Source organism: Mus caroli, unplaced genomic scaffold (genome assembly GCF_978045245.1).
Source record: "Mus caroli unplaced genomic scaffold, Mus_caroli_1 scaffold_2, whole genome shotgun sequence".
In the NCBI taxonomy this organism is placed as follows: Eukaryota; Metazoa; Chordata; class Mammalia; order Rodentia; family Muridae; genus Mus; species Mus caroli.
In genome coordinates, this window is record NW_028227257.1 from 111478086 (window position 1) to 111499264 (window position 21179).

Genomic DNA, 21179 nt, shown 5'->3' on the forward strand with positions numbered 1-21179 from the left:
TCTCAATGCACCCACCTGCCAATGCATTCCTGTCAAAGGCTTTGGGATACATCAAGTCACAAAAGCCTGCAGGAGGCGAACCTTCTTATTCGGGTGTCTACATATCTCATTACTTATGGTGACTTATGTTTTTCAACATGATTTTCTTCATGAAAAGTGGCTGCTTTTGAGTATTGGTGGTTACAGGAGTTTCAAGAGCTTTGGCTAGGGCTCCCTCACATCTGCTTGGCGCCCCCTAGGTGTGGGTGGGTGCTATGTACACATAGGTGAAAGGAGGGCCCTCCTTAAGCCCATTAGTTCATGGAACTAAAATGTGATTGGTAGAATATTGCTAATTAGCTCACAGCATTTGGAGAATGGCACAATCTCACCTCTGGAAGAGAAGCTGATCCTGGGAAGAATACATTTAAGGAAACGGCCTTGTTTCACTTTAAGAACGTTTATGATCATTCCTGACAGGGGCAGCATACTTGAAGGCACCTGCAGTAGTTAGAGCCCTCCACATTTCTTTCTTGCTACACAAGAGCTGGATGATCACTATCCCCTCAGGCCGACTCTGGTCTTGTTTGATGCTTTTCTCCTTTGGGTGTTAGGACCATTGCAGGGCTATGATGACTTATTGACTAAGCAGAAATAAGCCAAAGACAAGGAAAGTGAAAGGCAGGTAGGAGCCTTAGTACCACAAACATTACACAAAGGGCCAGCACTTAACTTCTTATTTCCAAAGGTGTTGAGGCCTCTCTGGGTATAATGACATCATCTCCCATACTGATAAATGGCCCACATCCATACCTTTGGGCTAATTCTATACACTATTTTTCTTCTTCAAATTAAGGAAAATACTCAAACATCCAGGCAACTCTGACATCGATTTACCCCAAAATGATTAGTAATGTAAACTGGGTTGGAGGCAATCAAAGGCACCCATTCATTCTCTCAGAAGAACTGGTCAGCACAGACACAGGTGAGCTCCAATGTCCTTTCTAACAACGAAGTCTCATTTTTCCTTAGCCCAAGTAACAATGAGATTTAAATGCAAGGTGGAAGATTCAGACCTTTCTATCTAACGTGAAGGAAAGGCAAAAAGTATAGGCCTATGTCATGTCACAGCAGGGACACATTTCTGTCACTCTGAACATCAATAAGTGTACCTACACACAAGCAGACAGTACTGCCTCTGTACCTAGGCTATGTCATCACCTTTTGGGACCATGGTAGCACGCAGTGCTTTTGCTAAGTATACGACTCAGACAAGAGTTTACCGGTTTGAGAGTCACCTACCATATGGACTAAAGATGACTGGTCTTTCTTGGTCCGTGCCTTTGCTGCCTTGTTCATCAGCATTTGACGCCAATGACACCATCGAATGATAATCTGGGATATGCTCTGTCTGGCAGTTCAGCAGACATTAGAACCATGGGGTTAAATGGCAATCACTTGCACTTTTACAATAAATACTTGAATGACCCACAATACTGATCCTTGCAGTTGCTCCTCTGCTCTCAACCTCCACGGGGCTGAATCTGTGATAGTGAACTGGGTGTGTCTTATGTGTGGCAGCAGATGCTCTAGGACCTGAGTTCTATCTCAGGGAGCTCTGTGACTGAGAGGCTGAAAGGCTTTTGCTACTCTCAGCCGGTGCAAAGCAAAACTAAAGAGAAGGAAAGTTTGTTTAGGACATGGTTGAATGTGTTCTTTTTTTTTTTTTTTTTTTTTTTTTTTTTTTTTTTTTTTAAGGAAAGGAATATGGAGGACGACGATGAATCAGTCATCATTTAGTTTTACCAGTTTTTGGAGAAACATACATATGCACACATAAATCAGACATGGCTATATCAATTATTGACTCTAGGCCAAATTCTACTTGATTTCCTACTTTTCCCCCCAACTAAATCTAGGTAAGCTATGAAAGTTACTTTTTCTAGAGTCCTTTCTACACACACTTTGGTACCCTGGGGAATTTGGATGCAACCAGGAAGGAGGAGACATCACCACAAGCTATGCTAATTACCAAAAACACCACTCAGAACTAACCTAAAGCTGGATTTACAAGTCAGACTTTCTGAGAGCTATGGCCTGCCATATGTGGATAGGATTCCTCAGACAGTGTCTGTTCTCCGTCTTATCCGCCCATTTTTGGGAGAACATTAGACAGAGATATTAATATTCTATTCCAGAAAAAGCCTACAAACTCCATTTCAATTAGCCAAGCAGAATTATTTTCTCACAAAGGTAATATGAAACAAACAAAAAAAATATCAAAGGACACGTTGCAGACTAAGCCAACCTAAAGGTGTCAGTCAGAAAGCGTGCCCCTAGTCTTCCACAGTAACTTCCGTGGAGAAGATGAGTTAGATCTGCCTTTGGTATGGACAGGATCAACTTACTTCATTTTTAGATACCTCTCCTGAATGTACAGATTGATCTTAAACTTCTTCGGTGCTAAAGAGTGTCACATGGTTCAGATACAAGTTCACAGTGGTTGTCAAAACCATCTCACACCTGGGAGGATGTGCCCAGACATTAACTAGAGATGGGTAGGCTCCTTAGCTTAGCTGATGACAAACTTTCACTGTCTCAACACTGCTCTTGGTTTTCATCCATTTGCATTTGAGCAAATGCCCTGATTACTAACAGTACCTCCCGTGTCTTATCACTGGTCTCACAAACTCAAACACTCTCTCAAGTTTCACTCCTAGACATATAACTGTTTTGGTTACTATATCAGCAAAGGCTCAAATCACACAGTCAGTTGCACTGTCTTCTGTGGTAACAACTAGACATGTTTCCAAGCTTTGAAAATTATTGTCTGGACCATACCAGAAAATACTGTTTTGTAATTAGGTGGAGAAAGATTTAATATTGCAGTGAGTTCTTTGGGAGTCTTCTCTTAACAATTAACTCACAGGCTTCAAGGTATGGGTATGCAGATGTAATTTAAAAGAACCAAATGGAGTGGGGGGTGGTTCTAAGCAGGACTGTCATGCACTGTAATGTTTTGCTATTGGTTGCTCAGTGCTGATTGGTTTGGAGTCCTGTTTTAGGTGATGTTTGACTCATGAGTACTGTAATTCCATTCAGTTTCCTTTTTACTGAAGATGAGATGGGTCCAATCCTTGGCTCATCTGTGTGGTTTCTGTAGCCGCACAAAAGTAACACTGGATGCAGGGGGGTGTGGGTGGGTGAGGGCTCATAACTTATTCTTTGGCAATTTTCCCCACAGCTGTTGCTGCTATTCTCCAGTAGAATTTTTACTGTTTTTCTGGAAATAGCTCCACTTGAAGAGAAATTCACAGGAGCCCCCACAAGTCGTCAGAGCAGTAAATAGAACAGACTTGTCCTGTTGGGTGAATGCTTCTAGCAACAAGAAAGTCATTATGGGACGAGTTTGAGGAGGAAGGCAAGGGGTTAATAGTCTTTCTCTCATTCAACTTATTTTGCTCAGCAAAATACAAAGTCTAATACCAGATAGGGCTTTCTCTTGAAAGCTGGTTGCAATAAAGTGCTTTGCAGGGAAGGAAGTCTTTGCCAACTCCCACAAGACTTTTTCTTTTCCTGCCTCAGAATATTCTGGGCTTCCTCTTTTTTATACGTCAGGACAGAAGACTGGACTAATAGGGTAGAAGTCATGGCAAGACCTGGTTGAGGGCAGTGGCTATCCTTACGAGACTCCCAGAGCCCAGTATATGGGGCCTTTGTATCTGGGAACATATGCAAGAGATACTGTTTCATACTCAGAACACTGACTTCACTGGAGGGCAAAATAGCTTTGTTACCAACATAGTCAACCCCCGACTACCTACCACAGAAAAGAAGTCTCATGTCTGTGCACAAGAGACAAACCAAGGCAGTTTCCTGTAAAATTCTAAAGTCCCCCCATAGCCACTCTCTTTCATCTGATCACCAAGAGTGGCAAGGAAAACACCTGGTTCATCCTGTTTAGACTCACGTGGGGCAATGGTCACCAACTGTATGGGCAAATGAAAATGGGTGCAGAACAGAAGGAAAGCCAACCTACTGGGAACTGTGTGAGGATCTGGCATGGGATGTTCCTTGCTCTAAGGGGTAAAGAAACCTGATGCTCACGGCACACTGGACCACAACGTGGAAAAGGGGCACACACAGACAGGACATCTTTACTGTCAATCACGAGCCCAGAGGATGAAAGGAGTGAAGGAATCCTTGTTTGTCCACAGATTTACAAACAAATAAAAAAATAAATAATATCCTAAGACAAATGCAAATACTGTTCCCTGTGTCAGTTACATACAGCATGCCTACATAGAAATAATGGATTTCTTCATTCACAGACAGGACACATGGCAGTACACTATTCAGAATGCTCCAAGAATCCTAATTTTTTGTCTCTGGTGATGAGATATCATGAAAGGAACTGCATTTGCAACTTATTAAATACTTCCAGGAACAAACAGTTCCCTTTGTTCAGAACTTATAGTTTTGGGTAGTTAATCATCCACGGAACAAGGACCAGTGAGGAGGTACCCATTGGTACCGCTGGTTCCGTTGGTGGTTGTTGAAGAGTGTGGTTTCTTCCCTGGAGGCTCTGAGTCCTCATCATCTGAGCTAGATTCAATGTCACTCCGGTCATCCTTGGATACCTGCAGAATACAAAAATGGGAGTGTCACCAGCTTCCTAGGACCAGCAGGGTTGGGCATGCCCAGCAAGCAGCACATGCAACCTCACACGAAGACAAACTTATTCACATGTTAAAGAAAACAGATAAGAACACTGTTATGGTAGCAAGGTCCCTTCTTCACAGCAGGAATGAGCCTGAAGGGTAGGTAGCCTTCATCAGAGATAATGTTTAGACCATGACTCCTGCCCTTACCCACAGTGATGGTGGCATCTGTACCATGAGAGTGGTCCTTTAGGAACTGCACCCGAACAAATCAATTTATTCAATAATGACCACATTCTTATTGACAATTATTTAATGTTAACTCTCAATTACTATAGTAATAGAGATATTCACACACTAGCTCAAACCATTGCTATTTGGGATTGTAACTTATTGTTCTATATTTAATTCACATTTCTTTTCTTTTTTTTTTTTTGCTAAAATTACAAATGGCACTGGAAGACATTCTAACAATCCTCTAGATGAGATAGCTTTTAACATTTGCCAGGAAAAAAACTATTGGCCAGATCATCAAAAATTCTTTATTATGTGCCAATTTCTTCAATCTTCCATTAGTTTCATTAAGTAATATGAACAGGAAAATAAGATACTAGGATATACATCTGCATGTTAACATGGAGTACAGAAAAAAATCCTACAGTGTGGCAAGTAAGGACTTTATTGATTTTAACACTGAAATAATTTGAATTCTTTTCTACATAACGCTAAATTATAGCCAGCATTTTAACCTAGAAGGGCCTTAAGAGCTTCAAATAAGTGCACTGGTTACTTAACTAGTCAATTCTTATTTTGACACCAGGTCTCACTGTGTAGCCCAGACTTGCAGAAATCTTGCATAAGCCTCCTGAGTCCTGGGATTATAGGTCTGCACCAACACACTCAGCTTCATTTGACTAATTATTAAGTTGGATGGCCAGAGGATCCTGTTGACCTGGCTTTATGAAGCCTGGTCTTCAGTGATCCTCTAGGGGCAGGGCTGAGAGACTGTCTCAGTTTCTCAATGGCATTTCTAAATTACTGAGGGCTTCTCAAATCAGATCTTCTCTGCACAATTAACAAACCCAGCAACTCGAGAGCCTTGGGATCTACTACTGTGAAGCCACTAGGGACCAGGGACATAATCATTTCTAGGTGTGTATAGATGGGGGACAGTAAAATCGGAAAGCTACTGTTCCAATCTAACTAGCGATGACCTAAATGTCACACACAGCTAAGCCTCACCCCAAAGCCCTCTGAGGTGAGAATGAATTCATGTTGACAATGTCACTCAAAAACAAAAGAGAACAACAATGCACTTAAGATACTGAGGCAACAAATGACTGGGGGATAAAAGTATTTCAGCTTAAAAGCATGAGTCATAAAGAAGTATTATGTAAGTTCCATATATTTATAAGTCTATTAGTTTCAAATTAATGTGCTAGTACAGGACTCCAGATGCAGAGAGTATTAATTTGCATGCCTAATAAGTTGATTCTAAATTACATTTAGAAAAACCCACCATTATGATACTGTCAAAGAAAAAGGGGGGAATTTAGAATGTCACAAAATAACCCAGAGGAAAGAGCCCATGGACAGGAGGGCCTTTTCTGTGTTAGGTTTGAGCATCAGGGGCAGAGGACAAACCCAGAAGCCAGGGCTGGGGAATGTAATTAGTGATCATTCCTTCACAAAGATGACGGAATCACAGTTAGAGGTAAGACGACAGGGCTGGTGGAAAGGAGAATGCCATAAATACAAAAATAATCTAATCTACTGCACTCTCCACCTTTAGTTATTGTCATGCTCCAGGATGATGCATGCTGATTTAATTTATATCCAAATGAGAAGAAACCTGAGTTCAAGCTGGGCATGGTGGTGCATCTGAGCATGCAAGAGGCAGACAGGTGAATTCAAGGCTGGCTTGGTCTACAGATTCAGTATAGTTCTCTCTATACAGAGAGACCCTGTCTGGAAAAATTTAACAACAACAACAACAACAACAACAAAAAAACCCAAAAAACCAAAAGAAAAGAAAAAAGAAACATAGATTTATTTTGAAGAATAAGAAGTCAGAGGAAAAATGAACTTTATCTCCTATGAAATTAATCTGTCAAAATACTCAGGAGTTATATATAGGTGGTGATGCTGAGGACTGGCCTTATAGATCATGCCAGATTGCTCAGATGTTTCCTGTGGAAGGAGCTGATTTTGTGGACCGCACCGAGGACAGAGGTCAAGTGCTACTCTCTGTTTTCTGCAGATCAGGACATCTGTAGCCCAAGTCTCCTTTCTGCACTGCATGGATCAACTGGTTTACTTCTCTTACTTCACATTGATCTGTTTCAGTCTTAGCCAACATGTTAGGGACCAATAGAAAAGAACAAGTCCCTTCCTGTTGGATCAGCAAGATTCATATGTTCCCACAAAAGGCAGTGATGAAACTCTCCCTGATACCTTTTGCAGACCATGGAACCAACCTACAGTGGCCACAAAGCCCCCAGTAGTGTCAACAGGTTAGACGGCAGGAAAACGGCTGGACCAAAGCACCTGTGCAACCCTCCAGCAGGCAAGTGTCACCCCAGAAGGAAGAGAGAGGACGAGAAACTTACATGTAAAGGGTTCCACTTCCCAGCCTTCCAGGATGGCAGGAGGAAGAGAACAAACAATGAAGTAAGAAATCAGTGTGGAGCATGATCTGGAAACGTCCCTGCTTGGGACGAAGGGGCTGAGGCTCTGGAAGATATATTTACGTCAGCCTCTCGATTCCATTTTAAAACAGAGACTTAAGTAAGTTTTGTAGGAAAAGTCGTAGATGTATTTATTCCTTCCTTTGAGAGAAAGAACTACCTCGATGTGCACATGACACCTAGCAATCCTTTTAACGAAAGGAAATACGTTATTAAATCAAATTTCTGCTCAGTATAATCAGAGAAGATTAAAGAGACAGGGAGAAAAAAAATCCACAATAAATAATATGTTATCATTAAATGCTAAATTGTAAACACAGATCTATGGGTATCATCAGCAACAGAGCCAACAGAGCAACTTTTTTTTTTTTTTAAAAGAACCAACGAGAAGAAAATAATTCAATTTGTGTTTCAAGGTAGTTTGGGAAGAAATAGCACCGATTTCGATGAAATCAGAAACAAGTGATTTCAGAGGAGCCAAAAATACCCTGACATTTCTGGGACGTACTGGAGAGAGTGGGTTTTAGCTTACCTTGCCTTTTGAAACAGTTTTGCAAGCTATTTTTACAATCAGGTAAGACCAGAAGCAGTTCAACCCTTGTAGTAACAAGAGCAGCAGGTTAAAAACCCACCAGGAAGGGTAGGGTCCGACGATCTCCCAACTTTCAAATAATGTGGTATTCAACACCCTGAGGAGGAGAAGAAAGGCATTACTGAACACAGCGCTGCGTTTGGTTCTCAAAGGAGTCCTACTGATTGTGATGGTGCACAGGTCAACAGACTCCCCCAGCTGCCTCCTCCCTTCCAGGGGGGACAGCCTGAAAGTGAAGCAGGCCCTGAGGAGTCATCTCCTGCCATAGTGCCCTGACTGTTCCATATTAAGTTATTTTAACCCATTCACTGTTTAAAAAACTGTCACTTTTTCAAGTGTGCACTTCGGTGGCACTGTGTAAACTCATATTATTGTGTAGTAATCACCACCACCCACCTTCAGATCGCTTGCAAAACTCAGACTGCCCTTGAACAGCAGCTCCCCACCCTCGCTGTCTGAAGCAAGTTCTATTCTATTTTCTGCCTCTGAAAGCTGGGCTTCAAGGGCCTGTTTGTGGAATCATAAAATAGTGGTTACTGGCTCCTCCCAAGCACAGTAGCCTTAAGGTTTATCCATTTTGCATCAAATATGAGGACTTCTTCCCTGAACTATTTGCACACAGCACACTGTGTTTACATATCTATCCACCAGCAGACACGCAGCCTGCTTCCATCCTTTGGCTATGGTAAATATTGCTTCTAAGAGTCTGGGTCCACAAACATCTGTTCTAGTGTACATCTTTTGGCTCTCCACCTAGAAGTGAAATCCCTGAATCTGTCCAATGTCCCCTTCACTGTCACCATTCATGGCTCCCTCTATGAGTTCCATTCATCTTTTGGATTTGATTCTCTAACAACTCATTAAGAAGGCCTGTATCGTCTTTCAAGTTGATTTTGGCTTTCTGCAGTGAGAAGACCACCACCCAATATTACACTGCAAGGGAAAAAAGGTGCACCAGGAAAGACATTGGTTCAGAGAAGACCACATGCCTCGCACAGCAGGGATTAGAAAATGCATGAGAGCCAGGCTTTTATCTGCAAGTGATCCCATTAGAGGGCTCTTAATTTTCTAATTGTTCCCCTGGGAAAGAACCGAAAATTAGAAGAAATCCTTTGAAAGTGAAGCCTTCATGTGAGTATTTGAAAGATTTATTTCTAACAAAAATTATTAGGGTATAATTAATGTATTTAGTTTTAAAAGTGTGTTGGAATGTATACTTGAGTTAGGAAAACCAACCAACCAACCAAGCAATTCTATAACTTGTCATCAGAGGCAGCAGGTGGCCATGAGAGATAGATGCCAGGAAGCCTGGTTCTCCTGTCGGCCTGTGATGCTTCCAAGTCTTTGGAGACTGACTTGTCATCCAGACCTGTCACTGTCACAGTCACATGACACCCTTCCACCCACATGATTTGTGGGTCACCTTTCCTTCTCTCAGTTGTCACAGGGCAGCGTTTCCATTACCCACAAGGGCAGCAGCGCTTTGTGTGGGACCAATCAGACTGGACAGGCAAGGCAGGGCTACACCTGGCACAGACTAAGTGGTTAAGAGGTTGGACTGTGCTTGAATTTAAGGCAGGGTCTACTTATACAAGGCCAGAAGGAAAAGATGGAGAGAACTTAAACAGTATGATGGGTGCCTTCAGAGAGGTTAAAAGAAACACTTCATGAATTCACAAAAATCCTCAGAGCAGTAGCATGAGATTGAATTTAGAAACTAAAAGTAGTATTGTACTTTATACATACTGATATATTAATACTGGGATGAAATTAAGGAAATCTGTTAATATTAATAGGCCAAATTGGCACAAACAATTATTTCAATGACACCAAAGACATTTGATAATGTCCAGTTCTCCACTGTTGAGGGTTTATTTATTTATTACTTTTTATTTATTATTACTTTTTGGGTTTATTTTTGAGACAGGATTTCTCCATGTAACCCCTGGCTGTCCTAGATTTGCTTTGTGGACCAGGCAGGCCTCGACTCACAGAGATCTGCCTGCCTCTGCCTCATGAGTGTCGGGATTAAATGCCTGGCCATTGTTGAGTTTTGACAATGGACTTCTTTGTATATGAGCACTTGAGCATTTTAACAAACAAGAGTTACTTCCTTAAAAACAGAGACACACCGTGGAAGTCAGCGTTAGTATCATCATTAGAGGTTCTGGTCATTCAAGATGGCAAGAAAGGGAAAGATTTTTATTTAGAATATTTTACGTACCGATCTATAAGTATTTTAATAGTAGCAAACAATAAAAATATCCTGATATAAAATTGCTAACAAATTAGTTTTCATCTCTAGTCCAGAAATTATGACATGAATCTACGTATTAAATATATTTTTATTTCTAGTCTACCTTTTGTGTTTAGGCATCTCTTGCATATTCTGGGTCAGCAACTATGACTAAGTTACTTCTCTGGCCCTAAAACATATTTTAAGAATTTTTAATAATGGAGGGAAAAGTCATGAGGGAGAAAGAGAAAAGGGAGGGAGAGGGAGAGGGGGAGGTGGAAGGGAGAGGGAAAGCCAGAGAAAGTAAGAGTGTACATTAAAGCTGTTAAAAATCAAAGTGGCTTTCCTTTGGTAGCTCAGGGAATTTTATAATTTCCTTTTTACATCTTCTACTTTCCAAGATCATGACAAATTAAAAAAAAAAAACACTAGTTATTTCTGAGAAAGAGTATATTGGGATAATGTCGACAGTGCCACCTTGTTTGTGCTAAGTGGCTCTCTTTTCTTGAAATGTCACTTTGCAGACCAGGGACCATTAGGTCTAAACAAGGCTAAGTGCCAAGGCTATCAGGGAGGGATCTACACACCTTACACCTTCTATTTCCAGCTGCATCCAGAACTCCTGGAATTAACACAGTCCCCAGATGTTTGCAGAGTGACTCCCATTTGTTTATCTAGTAACCAAGTAAATAAGCTTGAGCAATGTCTGGGATAATTACAAAACCTTTACTATAGCTCTGCTTCTTAACATACACACTATACAGACACATCAACTGTATCGTTCTGCACAGCACGAAGTAGCATTCTACTGGCTGTAGGCTGGGAGCCTGTCTCACCATTAGGGTTTCAGAACCAGTGCTGCACATGGCTTAATTTGAGCAGAGCACTGGCTGGTGACATGATACTCACATTCATTTCAGAAATGAATGCATCAGCTCTTCTGTGACAGATGTCTCAGAGATGCCACTCAAAAATAATGCGACTTCTTTGAAAATTGACTTGGATGCTCACAGAGTCCCTTGGGAAAATCCTATCTCTATCTATCTATCTATCTATCTATCTAGGAAAAATACTATCTATCTATCTATCTATCTATCTATCTAGGAAAATACTATCTCTCTCTCTCTCTCTCTATCTATCTATCTAGGAAAATACTATCTATCTATCTATCTATCTATCTATCTATCTATCTATCTATCTATCTATCAATCTCTATCTCTATCTATCTATCTATCTATCTATCTATCTATCTATCTATCTATCTATCTACCTACCTACCTACCTATCTATCATCCATCCGGTCATCACTACAGGAGCTTGGTAAGGAAAGTCGCCAAAGAACAGCTAACGTCATTGACACCTGGATTCTGAAAAACAGCAAACCTAGACTGTTCTGAGCAAACTTCCCTTTTTGGGACAAGCTATTAAAGGATGATGTCAGGATCTTACTCTTTCTGAAAGGTAAGGCCCAGAAATATATACTGTGAAGATGCCACTAAACCCCCCTGGTGACAAGATTCCAGGAGAAAAGATGCCTCTCAGGGAGCATTGACTAGGGGAGGGGAGGAACGAGGCAGATGGGAAACTGGAAACCTTCATGTCCTCATGTGGGTAGTGATTGCATGGGATCTAAATACATAAAATTGAGAAATGTGTCCATCGGGGCAAGCTGTATCCTCAAGGTCTGTGCATTACACAATAAATGTGAATCCTACATCTATAAAATGCAGTGGGAGAAATCTCTCTGTGTCATGCAAAATGAACATAATGAACACCATCAACTTGCAATTTCTGGTCTGTTTAATTACTGTGGCAGTACAATGGGTTTTCCCCACATAGTCTCTGTTCAATGTATTGAGGCTGGGAAAATGATATTTTTCTTTCTCAAATAATAGTTCTTTCCCCAATAAAAGCAAATCTCTATTGGTGACAGTACAGGGAGACAAGGGAGAAGCAAAGACCTTTCAATTCTTTTTTTTTCTCATTAAGGCAAGGCTCACTTAACCACTAGATGGCACACTAGGAGCACACAGAGCATGCTCACACGGGATTATTTGGCCAAACCCAGCACAGACCACACTTGACTCTTCTTTCTCCAAGTTCCACTAACCACTGGGAGATGAGGGGTTTTTATGTGAGACCCATTCTTGCTACATGGCTCTGCCTGGACACAGATACTTGCAAGGAGCCAATTCCCTAGAGAAAAGCAGATGCCCCACTGATCCCTCAGAGCTTGACTGGGGTTATTTTAGTAGATTTTAATGAATCATAAGAATAGAATCTACTTGGCTTTATAGTGACTTTTGCCCAATCTTACCTGTTAAGGACACTTTTTAAAATTTGATTTTGATTGAGACATAGAATGTGCTGGCAGAATGCATATATTTTCGCAGAAGAGTTTATAACATTGTTTTTTGTTGTTGAGCAAAGAACCCACAGAGCAATCTTATTTTAATAAAACAAGGCAGCTTTCATTTGCATCTAGAATACAATACCACTTAAAGCACTCTGCTTTCTCTCTTTAGTTCAGTATTCTGGAGGACTCATGAGAAATTGCCACTGACATATGATCTTGAAGAACCACCTCCGACAGATGAATGAAATATTTATAATATGATGAAATGTATTTGTATATATGGTATATATTTCATTCATGTTGTGACTTCAAAGCATGCATAAATGTTTTTTAACTTTATAACATATACTTATATAGACATTCACATATTCAGTACCACCTATCATGTTTTTTAAGTACTTCCGTGATGTAAGTGATAGAAGACAGTCCAGGAAGTCTTACCATACAAATGTGTTACAGGTAGCATTTGTTTTTTAGTGCTGGTTGAACCAGGATTTCCTACATGCCAAGCAGGGACTCTATTGCTGAGTTATGCCCCAGTGCTGGATGCCAATTCACCAAAAGGGCAAAACTATGGTTCCTAGCTGTTGACAGCATTCTCTGCAAAATCATTTCTCTAGTCCCACCAAAGAGTTTTATGTGTGTTTTGTGTTTCTGGAATAATCTCCCCTGAGAACCATAAAATAATTAGGCCCACAATGAACATTCAAAGACGGCCACGATTTCTTCTCTAGACACAGAAATCAGGACTTGGTCCCAAAGAGTGCCACATGCCAGAAAAGACACTCTGAAAGAGGAATAACAACTCAAGGCCTAAACTATATCTTGACATGATTGGCCATTCAATACTTCAACAGGACTGAAAGGTGTGTGTGTGTGGTTTCTCCCTTTCTACAGGGTAGCCCTCCCACACTTGGACCTCTCCACTGCTGGTGTAGTCAGCAAGTGCCGTCCTGGGAGGGTAGCTTGGGGGTCTGATGCCTGGTCTCACATTTGAATAACTGTTCCCCTTGCCTATCTGTCTATGGCAAACACGGATGTGATTTCTTTATCCCTGGCAGGAATTTGAACTTGAACCCTGGCCTTTAGAAACAGATGTACTAACTCTATCCTGGCATCATTGCAGATGAGACATTCAGTCAAATGAACTTCAGTTTAGTTATACCCTGGCTGGACTGAAGAACCAGTCCTGTATCACATCTCACCAAAGTCTAACTGGGGACTTCCTGGGCCAGAGCAGAGGCTTTTCTCAGCCCACTCTCCTCCCTGTCTTCCGCATCTCCATGCTGGCTGTTTCAGCACCACTGAGGCAGGCCTGCTTCCACCCCTGCCTGCGTGGTCTGTTTTTGCTTCCCTGTTGGTAAAGGTGACTTTTGCTATGTTCCTTATTAGCAGTCTTTCACTGAGCAATTACTATTGCTGAAAGTGTCATATACATTACATACATCATTCAGTCTTGCTAGGTATAAGAGTCGATAATCATCGCAACGCTGTGTCTGAAACCAGGCTCCGGCATTGCACATCCAGTCATTTATTTAATTCTCACAAAAGGTTTTAGGGTAAATCCTCACCCCCCGCCCCCGGTGGGTACTCTTATCTCTATTTTTCAGACAGGACACTGAAGCACAGAAAATGTAAATAACATGGCCAAGGTTGGGGTTGGGAGGTGGAAAGAGAAGAGATCTGGGCAGCCTTAGGTACTACACTAGGCCCCCGGGCCCCTCCTGCTCAGTTCATGCTTCAAGCTCTCCTAGCTGTGTGCCAGCCCCTTACCCATTGTTTATGCTCAGAGCCAAGCCATTGCCATTCCACAGCGGAGGCGGTGCCTCATGGGTCATTGCTTGGCACATGGGCAGAACATCTCCTCTGCCTGTTACTGCTTGCTCTGGTTTCCAGAGAGACAGGCCTTAGTCTTATCCTCTGGCTTCTAATAGTCATATTCCAGTTTGTTCCCGCCTAAATGACCAAAGTGGGTTTAATTTAATTGATTGCCCTACCTTGGCCCATTCCTTTAACCTTTAAATCCCCAAATAATTATCTTTCCTACTGACAATCAAGTAATGCCTTTCACTACCACCTTGACATAGATATGAAATATTAACGATGTAAGAAAATCAAAGACTTCTTTCTAAATTCAGCTCATAAGACAGGCGTGTGAGCCCTCTGCTGCTTGCTTTGATTTTGTCTTTGGAAGGGTCGAGGCCCATGCACATCTCCGATATCCTCGACTTCAAGAAAAGAGCACAGAAGGACAACTCTTACAGCAACGTGGAAAGCTAAGAGCAGAGACTGCAGGGACTCATTCCTTCACTTTTCTTTCTTAGACAGGGTCTTGCCATGTAGTCCTAAACTTATGGTGTGAGTATTGCAGGTATCATGTGGGCCCCAGCATGGGGCCTTGCCGAGAGCTGGATATGAGATGTCCTGGCCCTCTCAAGGAGGAAAATGCTTTCCTAATGCACTGTGTTAATTGCATGTTGATCACCCATTTAGAACTTCTGGAATCCAATGTCAGAAATCAAGTTTTTTCTTACACTAACATTATATACAGGAAGTTTCGGGTTTTAGAGCATTCTGAACTTTTAGATTAGAGAGGTGCAGCCATAACATCTAGTCACGAACAGTTTGGATAAGGGCTACTCAGTCATTAGTAGGCCGCTGTGAAATCACTAAAAATTCCAAACACTGATCACATGTCGCTCATGTGTTACATGTCATAAATATAGCATACATATCCTCTAGCGTACACATGATACCCGGCTGGCAAGAGAGCCAAGCTCACTCAACCAGCATGCTGACAGATAAGATGGTACACTGTTCTTTGCTCCTTCTTGTCTCCATCATGTCTCCTTGGCTCTGAGACTCTGACCCTTGAAACTTCCAGTTTCTTGGCTCTATATTTCACATGGTCTTTCCAGTGTTTCACTTGGCAGCACCCACACAAAAACTCTGACCTGTCTTATGATCCCTTGCTCTAGTGTGCTCATTGTGACACTGCCTGGCTTCCCAGAACACCACCTAAGAGAGGTAGCATGGGCACACGTCTGCATGTCGTGTGGGCAGGAGAGATGGAGCTTTAATCTGGGCTATAGTAAATAGTTGTAGGCAGTGTTCTCTCTCGTTCTCTCTCTCTCTCTCTGACATTTTCTGTTTTTATTTAAAATTTCAAGGACATTATTTTATATCTTATATTTAAGAAATGTCTCTGAAAATCTTGGAAGTGCTGCCACCAAGATCAACTGTATCATTGGCCTGCTATCTTGAGAGCTGTTCTGCACCTAATGGTCTTTAGTACTTTTTCCTTGGCAAGAGAAATACAGTAAACATTTTTTTTTTATATATACAAAGACTTAGCCCTTCAGAGTAAGTCAGAATTTACTAAACTAAATTGTGAGATGCTCAAAAACCAAGAGGATAAGATAACCAAGTTCCAAACTCTAGAATTATAAAAACAGGTTTTGATATAACAGAATGCTCTTTTAGGGTTTATGACTTTGGAAGAAATAAAACACAGGAAAAACTCCATTGAATAATAATAAGGCAATCGAAAAGCAAAGACAGTATTCTGGAAAAAAAATAACTGAAATAGTGTTAACTATTGGAATCATCGCAACAGAGTGTAACAGGCATGTTTCGAGTGTGGGCAGATGTGGGCTTACTCAGAAAGGAGCTGACAGTTTGCACATTGCGTTTCAAGTAGAAGTCAAAACACTGTGTTCCCGGCTCAGATCCTGCACTTGCCAGTTGGGTGCCTTACTATTCTTTTATAAACTTCACTTTTCATGTCTGAAAAGCCAAGGTCTCAGATAATGTGATTACTAAAAGCTTCTTAAGCAAAGAGATAAAAAGCTTCAAGACATCTCCTCCCAGGTCTACCTAAAATTTCCTGTGGTCTGACTGTTTTCCTTCAAGCAAAAAATTCCCCAGTGGAAGATGCATTATTCTTAAGTCATTCATGAAACTTTGAACTCAGCCGAAGGAAGCCAAGAAGCAAGCACAGGCTTTGTTCTGTATGAGTAAAACTAAAAAAGACTGCAGAGAAGAAAAGTGCGAAGTTGCATTTAGGAGGAACTCATGAAGCACTCAAGGGCTTGAGCAAATGTTCTATCTACAAGAGCAAATACCCCACCCAGGGGGTCTTACCCCACCCCCTGGCTTCAGGACACTGTGACATAGGGTGGCTTTCTGCTGAAGCAGACTATAACAGCTACAGGGATTCCTAGCAAGCCCCCAGCTTAACTGTGGTGCAACTGCGAGTCCCACCAGGATCCTTGTCAGGGTGTCTCCAGCTTCCACATTAACAAGGCAGCAAGGAATGCAGAAGGCTTGCCAGGCATGAGTTGGCCCTAGAACTCAAGTATCCATAGTCCTCTCCTCATATTGCTGTTCAACCTAACAAAACTAGAAGCTAGAAACCATAGATGTTTATGATGTTACTGTATCTAATTTTAAATCCGTGTGCAAGACTGTGGCATGGAATATGTAACTTGATACCACAGGACACACCCTGTCATGATTCAGCCCACCTACAGATCCATTTCCAAGCCATCCTAGATGCTTTGTTTTGTGCTATGAGTTCAAACTTCCATGAAGAGATACCAAATGGCATTTCCACGTTGAATGTAGGCTTGTGGACCTCTGCTGAGCTGCTCACAAATCCTTGTGGATACTTTTTGTTCTCCTGGCCCTTGCTTATATTTAAGACATTCTACCTCAATGTTAATGGGCTTGCCTGGTTTTCCTCTACTTGTCTGTAAACTCATGAGTATTGGACTATGCCTTAATCCATCTTAGAATTCCTCTCAGGAATGCAGCTACACTGGTGCACAAAGAGGGGAGCAGTGGTTGCATGGATTTGAAGTGATGTCATTTTTTCTTCATACTCAGTATATTGGTCATGAGAAAAGAAAAGGTCTTAAGAATACTGATTGATGTACTACAGAGCAATTGTGATAAAAAATGGTACTGGCATAGTGACAGACAAGTAGACCAATGGAATAGAATTGAAGAGCCAGAAATGAACCCACACACCTATGGTCACTTGATCTTCGACAAGGGAGCTAAAAACATCCAGTGGAAGAAAGACAGCATTTTCAACAAATGGTGCTGGCACAACTGGCGGTTACCATGTAGAAGAATATGAATTGATCCATTCCTATCTCCTTGTACTAAGGTCAAGTCTAAGTGGATTAAGGAACGCCACATAAAACCAGAGACACTGAAACTTATAGAGGAGAAAGTGGGGAAAAGCTTCGAAGATATGGGCACAGGGGAAAAATTCCTGAATAGAACAGCAATGGCTTGTGCTGTAAGATCGAGAATTGACAAATGGGACCTCATAAAATTGCAAAGCGTCTGTAGGGCAAAAGACACTGTCAATAAGACAAAAAGGCCACCAACAGATTGGGAAAGGATCTTTACCAATCCTAAATCAGATAGGGGACTAATATCCAATATATATATAAAGAACTCAAGAAGGTGGACTCCAGAAAATCAAATAACCCCGTTAAAAAATGGGGCTCAGAGCTAAACAAAGAATTCTCACCTGAGGAATACCGAATGGCTGAGAAGCACCTGAAAAAAATGTTCAGCATCCTTAATCATCAGGGAAATGCAAATCAAAATATCCCTGAGATTTCACCTCACACCAGTCAGAATGGCTAAGATAAAAAATTCAGGTGACAGCAGATACTGGCAAGGATGTGGAGAAAGAGGAACACTCCTCCATTGTTGGTGGGATTGCAAGCTTCTACAACCACTCTGGAAATCAGTCTGGCGGTTCCGCAGAAAATTGGACATAGTACTACCGGAGGATCTCGCAATACCTCTCCTGAGCATATATCCAGAAGATGTTCCAACTGGTAAGAAGGACACATGCTCCACTATGTTCATAGCAGCCTTATTTATAATAGCCAGAAGCTGGAAAGAACCCAGATGCCCCTCAACAGAGGAATGGATACAAAAAATGTGGTACATTTACACAATGGAGTACTACTCAGCTATTAAAAAGAATGAATTTATGAAATTCCTAGGCAAATGGATGGACCTGGAGGGCATCATCCTGAGTGAGGTAACCCAATCACAAAAGAACTTACACAATATGTACTCACTGATAAGTGGATGTTAGCCCAGAAACTTAGAATACCCAAGATATAAGATACAATTTGCAAAACACATGGAACTCAAGAAGAACCAAGACCAAAGTGTGAACACCTTGCCCCTTCTTAGAATTGGGAACAAAACACCCATGGAAGGAGTTACAGAGACAAAGTTTGGAGCTGTGATGAAAGGATGGACCATCTAGAGACTGCCATACCTGGGGATCCATCCCATAATCAGCCTCCAAATGCTGACACCATTGCATACACTAGCAAGATTTTGCTGTAAGGACCCTGATATAGCTCCCTCTTGTGAGGCTATGCCAGGGCCTAGCAAACACAGAAGTGGATGCTCACAGTCAGCCATTGGATGGAGCACAGGGCCCCCAATGGAGGAGCTAGAGAAAGTACCCAAGGAGCTGTGGGGATCTGCAACCCTATAGGTGGAACAAAAATATGAACTAACCAGTACCCCCAGGAGCTCGTGTCTCTAGCTGCATATGTACCAGAAGATGGCCTAGTCGGCCATCAGTGGAAAGAGAGGCCCATTGGTCATGCAAACTTTATATGCCTCAGTACAGGGGAACGCCAGGGCCAAGAAGTGGGAGTGGGTGGGTAGGGGAGTTGGGGGAGGGTATGGGGCACTTTTTGGGATAGCATTGGAAATGTAAATGAAGAAAATACCAAAAAAAAAAAATCCTGATTGTATTTGTATGTGTAAATTCCATTTGCGCTTTTGTCCTGGATCCTCCGATGTCCAAACCAAGAGCCTAGATTTAGGGATACAAAAGGTGGTCTATATTTTCTTAAAAAAAAAAAAAACCTTCTCGATTAACTAGTAAATATACACACGATTTTGGAGTCTGTATAATATATCATAGCTTCTCAAATTGTGAGTCATGACACCATTTGAGGGCTTGTAACTGACTGAATGGGAAAAGAAAAAAACAAAACAAAACCAAAAAATCCTAAAAAAAACACCCAAAAAACCAAAAACCAAGTGTGAAATGACTATGTGTTTGCCTGGGTTCCATCACATGACTGCACTGCAGCTTTGGTTTGGAGCTCACGGGTCACCACATGCCACCACATGTACACAGTGCTACAGAACACTGTTATAAGTTCTTCAGCTCAGACTGTAGACTACTGTACACTATCAACTGCAGTGATTTTACTGTGCAAAGAAAGCCTTCTCCTGGAATAAAGACATAATGATTCAATTACAGGAAAAAAAAGGCTTTTAATATTTGATTACTGTCATTCCTTAGCATGCCAGTATCAAATTTACACTGGATTGTACTGCATCAGAATGTCTCATTTTATTTTATTGTTTAAAATTTTAAGGTTTAGTTTATGTGTGTGAGTGTTGTGCATGTATGTATGTATTTATGTATGTGCACCATGGTGCCTATGAAGGTTAGAAGAGGGTGGACATTAGAGTCCCTGGATTTGGTGTTATATGTAGCTGTGAGCTGTTATGTAGGTGCTGGGAATTGAACCTGGGTTCTTGCAAGAGCAAGTTCTCTTAACTTAAGCCAACTTCTCAGGCCCAGCAGGTTTGATTTTAAAAGTTGCTGATTCACTTGCTGACTTGAGTTTCACTGAAAACAAAAATTAAAGGATTTTGTTTGGGGATAAGAACAGAATTTTTAACAATTTCTGGAATGGCCCTACACACTCTTCTGTCATTTTGTACTACACACTGATGCTCAGTGGAGTTTTCACCAATGACAACGATAAAACTAAAGCATGAATCAATTCCAAAAACCATCGGGGATGCTCTACAGCCTGCTACACTAAGTGTCCAGCTGAGACTTAATTCTGAACTCGAAGACATACAAGTACATATACTTCGGTAGTCTGACATTTTGTTTTGATCTTTAATAGATGATAAATTACACGTATTCCAAAGCACTGCTTTAAAATACATTTCCTTATGCTTTGTCATCAGTAAGTGTTTGAGATGTACACCTATGTTACATCCCTTCAGCCATGCAAAAGTTTCTTGGGTCAAAATGGGTTTCTAATGCAAACATTTACGAAGCCCTACACTACACCACGTGTCCACGGAGACAACAGCATTGGCTTTTAACTGTAATGGCGCCTTTCTCCGTAATATTTTGTCTTCCTTTCTCTGAAGAAGTCAGAGGTCAGGCTATATGCTTATTTTTCAGAAGGCCTGCTAAACAAGACAGTGGTTTCCAACCTGCCATTTGAGTTCCCTGGGTCTGTCAAACCCATGACATCTGGTCTGTCTCCAGAGTAGACTTTCATAATCTGGGGTATAGTTTGATCAACTGGAATTTTAAAAACAATTCCTAGACAATTTCCATATATAAGTAAGTCTGGAACTCACCTGTTAGCAAGTTTTTTCTCCTTTGGTTTTTAATTTTCTTTGCACTTTTAAACCTAAAACTGTATTATATTTAGTACAGTGTGTGTGTGTGTGTGTGTGTGTGTGTGTGTGTGTGTGTGTGTGCGTGCGTGCACGCACGCACGCACATGAGCAATAGAACATGTAGAGGTTAGAGGGTAACTTTATGGAGTTGGTTATCTTTTACCCCCAGGGA

At 41.4% G+C, this 21179-nt stretch overlaps 1 protein-coding gene across 3 annotated transcripts in view; it reads right to left on the bottom strand.

Moving 5' to 3' along the window:
• Positions 1-1692: 1692 nt before the first annotated feature.
• Positions 1693-21179, bottom strand: part of Cers6 (ceramide synthase 6) — a 248165-nt gene continuing 228678 nt past the window's right edge. Inside the window, exons 9-11 of one of the 3 annotated variants that reach the window (XM_029473798.2) lie at positions 7860-8016; positions 7250-7273; positions 1693-4619 (exon numbers count right to left, since the gene is read on the bottom strand). In XM_029473798.2, the coding sequence (XP_029329658.1) occupies positions 4467-4619; positions 7250-7273; positions 7860-8016 (334 nt within the window). In that variant the 3' untranslated portion in view covers positions 1693-4466. The remainder of the gene's footprint in view (positions 4620-7249; positions 7274-7859; positions 8017-21179) is intronic. The other 2 variants (XM_021151369.3, XM_029473812.2) reach the window with 2 other exon arrangements.